Below are 5,460 nucleotides of genomic sequence, written 5' to 3' on the forward strand. Positions count from 1 at the left end.
TGATTTGATGATACTTAACAACAATAAGCATTAATAGATAGGTTTTTGTGAGACCATAAGTTTTTGTTTTCTGAACTAAATTAAGTGTCTGGAATACTCATACTTTGCATGTTGTCCATAGCTTGTCATGATCCACACAATCCAAGGCTTTTGCGTAGTCAGTAAAGCACAGGTAAATATCTTTCTGGCATTTCTGCTTTCAGCCAAGATCCATAGGGTATCAGCAATGATATCCCTCGTTCCACGGCCTCTTCTGAATTCGGCTTGAACCTCTGGAAGTTCTCTGTCAATGTATGGTTGTAGCCATTCCTGTATTACCTTTAGTAAAACTTTACTTGCGTGGGATAGCAAAGATATTGTCTGATGATTTCCGCATTCTGTTGGGTCACCTCTCTTTGGAATGGACACAAATACTGATCTCCTCCCATCAGTTGGCCAGATAGTTGTCTTCCAAATTTCTTGGCAGACATGAGTGAGAGTGCCTGCGGTGCCACCTGACTTTCTTGAAAGATTTCAATTTTTATTCCATCAATTCTCAGTGCCTTGCTCTTTGCCAATTTCTTCAGTGCACCTTGGACTTCTTCCTTCAGTATCATTGGCTCTTGATCATATGCTACCTCTTAAAATGGTTGAATGTTGACCATTTCCTTTTGGTACAGTTACTCTGTGTTTTCCTTTCATCTTCTTTTGGTGCTTTCTGCATCATTCAGTAATTTGCCCAGAGATCCTTCAATAACTAAAGTCAAGGCTTGATTTTTACTTCAGTTCTCTCAGTTTGAGAAATGCTGAGTGTGTTCTTCCCTTCTGGTTTTCTAACTCCCGAGGTGAACGTATCTATTACCTCCCAAAATCTTCTCACATGTTTTGTGATTCTTCCTCCCTGTCTCTCACCACCCAGTGCTCTCTGTTACTATAAATGAGATTGAAATTTTCTTGACTTTTAGATAAATGGAATCATACAATATTACTCCTTTTTGTCTGACTTTTTTCACTCAGCTTAATTCTCAGGAGATCCATCCAGTTTGTTTCAATAGTTCAGTTTTTTTTGTTGCTGAGTTAATAATTCACCCATTTGAAATACATCTGGATTATTTCCTGTTTGGGGCTATTGTAAATAGGTGCTGTAGGATCAGCACTGGACTGCAAACCACAAGCTCAGTGGTTCAAACCCACCAGCTGCTCCTCAGAAACACTATACGGGGTCACTATGAGTTGGAATTGATTTGATGATACTTAACAACAATAAGCATTAATAGATAGGTTTTTGTGAGACCATACGTTTTTGTTTTCTGAACTAAATCAACCTTCATACCACAATGAGGGCTAAATTGAAAAAGACAGATGAAGACAAGTACTGGCAAATGTGTAAAGAAATTAGAAGTTTCATATTCTCCTTGGGGAATGTTACATGGAGGAGCCACTCGGGCAAACAATTTGGCAGTTCTTCAGAAGGTTAAATGTAGAGTTACCTTATGACTCAGCAGGTCCACTCCTAGGAATATACCCAAGAGAACTGAAAACATAAATCCACACAAAAACTTATCCACTCATGTTCATGGCACTCGTGTGGTGCTGTAGGTAAATGCACTGGACTGCAAGGTCAGTTTGAAAAACTAGGTTGTAGGTTTGAGCTCCCCAGCCGCTCCTCAGAAACCCTTTACAGGGTTGTTATGAGTCCAAACTGAATTGACAGCACTTAACAACAACAACAACCATTCATAATAGCCGAAAAGTAGAAGTAACACAACTGCCCCAGCAATCAATGAGTGAAGAAAAAAAAATGCAGGTTTTCCATTCTATGGAATTATTTGGCAATAAAAAGCAAGAAAGTACTAATATATACTAAAATTTTAAAACATCATACTAAGTTAAAAAAAATCACCAAATGCCACATATTGTATGATTCTGTTTATATGAAATGTCCAGAATAAACAAATCGTTAGAGCAAAGAAAATGGTTTAAAATTGATTATAGTGCCGGTTCACAGCTTGGTCAATATACTAAAAAGTATTGAACTGTACACTCTACATGGGTGAATTTTGGGGTATGTGAACTTTATATCAAGAAAACTGTTATTTAAAAAGAACTTAGACATCATGAAAACCAGAAAAAATAGTTGATTGGGCCTATTTGTGTGGCTTCTCTATTTTTTTCCTTTGATCTGTTGTCTGTCTCTCCACCAGGATCACACAGTCATGATTTATTGTAGCTATGTAAAAAGCCTTGAAATTGGGTGCACTGGTTCTCCTAGTTTGTTTTTAGCTGTTTTCATTCCTTTGCCTTTCTCTACACATTTTAGAATAATCTTTGTCTATAAACATAAAAATATCTTGTGATATTCTTGGTAGGAATTGTGGTAAACCTCTATATCAATCTGGGGAAAATTGACATAAATTACTATATTGAGTCCTACAATCTCTTCCTTTATTTAGATAGTCTCTGATTTATTTCATTAGTATTTTACCATTTTCATCATACAAGTCGTATACGTTTTGTTAGTTTACACCTATTTTCTTTTTGTTTTTAGTGACGGTAAGTGGCATTATGTTTTAAATTTTGGTGTCTATATGTTATTCCTAATATAGAGAAATCAAATGATTTTTTTTTGTTAAATTAATTTTCTAATTATTTATAGTTTACCAATAAAAATATTTCAAATATGATTTGAAAATTACTCTTAAGTGCTGAGGGTATTTCTTACTACTAGGAAGTCTAAAGATTGTGTTTTAATATTATTAAGAATATTAGAGTTAATGAATTAATAGACTGAAATTCCCTGTGCATTCCCACTCTACTTATTTTCTTGCGTCTTTACCTTTCATGTCAACTAAATATTAGTTTTCGACTCTTCCTTAACTATTATTATTTTCTTAAAATTAGAAAGTGTGTTTAACTGAAAAAGCTGAAGGTCAGTATTTTCTAGACAGTCTTATATTTTCATGACTGAATATTTTTCAGACTGGTGTCATTCAATATTTCTACATTGAAGACTGGCAATTTGTTAACAACTATCGACACCCTGTGGGTGTGAAAAAAGTGTTTCCTGATCCAAATGGGACCAGACTGGTTTTCATTGATGAAAAAAGTGATGGATTTGTCTATTGCCCAGTAAGTTTAGCTATGTTTTTAAATGTGGCTTTTAAAATACAATATAAGAAGCAAAGTGTTTTTAAAGTAAATATCAGACATAAAGGTGGTTTTTCTTGAATAGAAAGGATTTTTTTAACTTTAATCATGTTTTAGATTGAATTAATCACAATAGATCCATTTTCAAGACTAGATCAAGAAATTTTTTTTCCCATCATCCTATAATTATTTTCATTCCCAAAGCAATTTTTTTTTTTAACTGGCAAGATATCCATTATATGCTATTACATTTCTAGCTGTATTACTTACTACACATGTTCACTATATCTTCATGTGCATAGCTTTTATCCCCAGATCGCCAACATGCCTCAAAGGGCAAAAATTAGACCCTGTTCTTTCTGCCCTCCTCACTTGGTTTTTCTCTTGTGTTGGATATCCTGAACACAAAGATCAGGTATTAGATGAGTTTGTGTCAGATGATTAGAAACAGACAGACCACTATTAAAATCAGGTGCTTCTACTTTTAAACATCCTTAACGTTTTAAAAAATAGATTCAGAAAAAGGAAATGTGTGGGTTTATATCATTTACTCAGATGTCTCATTTTTTACATCTAGTTAATAGTGGTGTAGGATAAGCACTGGACTGCTGACCACAAGGCTGGCAGTTCAAACCCTCCAGTTGCTCCACAGGAGAAAAATGAGGCTTTCTGCTCCTATAAAGATTTACAGCCTCACAAACCCTATACAAATTTGCTATGACTCAGAACTGACTCCATGCCACTTAACAATTGCAACAATTCCTTATAAAGATTAGTGGTCTCTCTTAACCCTTACAGTAACCTCAGAGGGAAGTACGCACATAATTGATTTCCGTTTTACAGATAATGACACTTAGGCATAGACAAGAGAAGTAACTTGTCCAGAGTCACACAGTCAACAAGTGGTATGAATGGTGTGAAGCGTGGTGTCCTCCTCCAAAGCTCTCAGGTGGATGGAATTCCAAGTTTCTCTACCTGTAAAATGGAGATACTTCTGATGCCTGCATTGTCATCGTTGTTAAGTGCCATCGAGTCAGTTCTGACTCATAGTGACCCTGTATAGGGTTTCCAAGGAGCGGCTGGTGGGTTTGAATTGCCAACTTTGCAGTTAGCAGTCCAATGCTTATCCAATAGTGCCATGCAAGGCTCCTTGTAGAGTTTATGAAAATAAAATGTGGTCATGTGTATAAAGCTTTTAGTGCATTGTGTGCCTTGTGACTCTTATTAAATGTTTATTCTGCCACCAGTGCGGTGGCTCCCATGTGCTCTTCTCTACAAACTGAAGGTCATATAGATTAGCGATTTGAAGCAAAGGTTGTGGAGTCAGAATGCCTGGGTTCACTTTCTAGCTCTTTAGCTTATTAGATGAGTAACTGCAAATTTCTCTCATGCTTGAGTTTCCTCATCAGTAAAATGAGGGTAATAATAATAGTATCTGTCTTAGAGTGAGCAGTTAGCATTAAATCTTTAAGCTGCTAACCACAAAGTTGGTGGTTCAGAGCCACCCAGTGGCTGCACTGCAGAAAGACTGTGAGACCTGTGTTCATAAAGATTACAGCCATGAAAACCCTGTGGGGCAGTTCTGCTCTGTCATAGGGGGCCACTGTGAGACAGAAGTGGTGTGATGACACCTAACAACAGGAAGACATCACGATATGTAAACGTGCTGAGCAGCACTGTCTGGGAGAACTAGAACAGGAGTAGCTGCGAAACTCTCACTAGTCTAATTGAAAAAAGAGATAAAATGAAACAGGCATTCATTCACTATCACTAGTTCATTGTGTAATCAATATGAAAATATTGTTAATGAGAGTTGCACATTCTTTTTTTCATACTAAGTCCATGACATCTGGTGTCCTGCCTCCATTTGGAGCAGCCACATGTGATGAGGGGCTACCGATGGCCATTTGAACTCCATCATAGCGATACCTGTTCTCAGAAATGTTATGTTTTGTTCTTCTTTGAGAACGACAGTGGAGTAGGGAGGAGGCAGATATTTCCAAGCTATCTGTTCAGGATGTGCAATAAGCCTAGCTCCACTCATGACTTCACAGGAACAATACCCATGACTTTCTTTTTTAAAATCGCATCTGTTGCTATCACAATGTTCTTCATGCTTATTGGTGTGCATTACAGAGAATTCTTTGAAATAACATTCGTTGTTGTTGTGAAGTGCTGTCGAGTCAGTTCTGACTCATAGTGACCCTGTATAGGGTTTCCAAAGAGCGGCTGGTGAGCTTGAACTGTGCAGTTCAAATGGCTTTGCAGTCTGGTGCATTAACCCACAACATCACACCATAACATACACTTAGTTTATTTAAATTCAAATTCAAT

At 36.8% G+C, this 5,460-nt stretch overlaps 1 protein-coding gene across 2 annotated transcripts in view; it reads left to right on the forward strand.

Moving 5' to 3' along the window:
- Positions 1–5,460, forward strand: part of WDR19 (WD repeat domain 19) — a 120,256-nt gene that overhangs the window by 75,518 nt on the left and 39,278 nt on the right. For both annotated transcript variants that reach the window (XM_006873212.1, XM_006873213.1), the window contains one exon: positions 2,959–3,108. In XM_006873212.1, the coding sequence (XP_006873274.1) occupies positions 2,959–3,108 (150 nt within the window). The remainder of the gene's footprint in view (positions 1–2,958; positions 3,109–5,460) is intronic.

The sequence above is a fragment of the Chrysochloris asiatica genome, unplaced genomic scaffold, assembly GCF_000296735.1.
Source record: "Chrysochloris asiatica unplaced genomic scaffold, ChrAsi1.0 scaffold00230, whole genome shotgun sequence".
Taxonomy (NCBI): Eukaryota; Metazoa; Chordata; class Mammalia; order Afrosoricida; family Chrysochloridae; genus Chrysochloris; species Chrysochloris asiatica.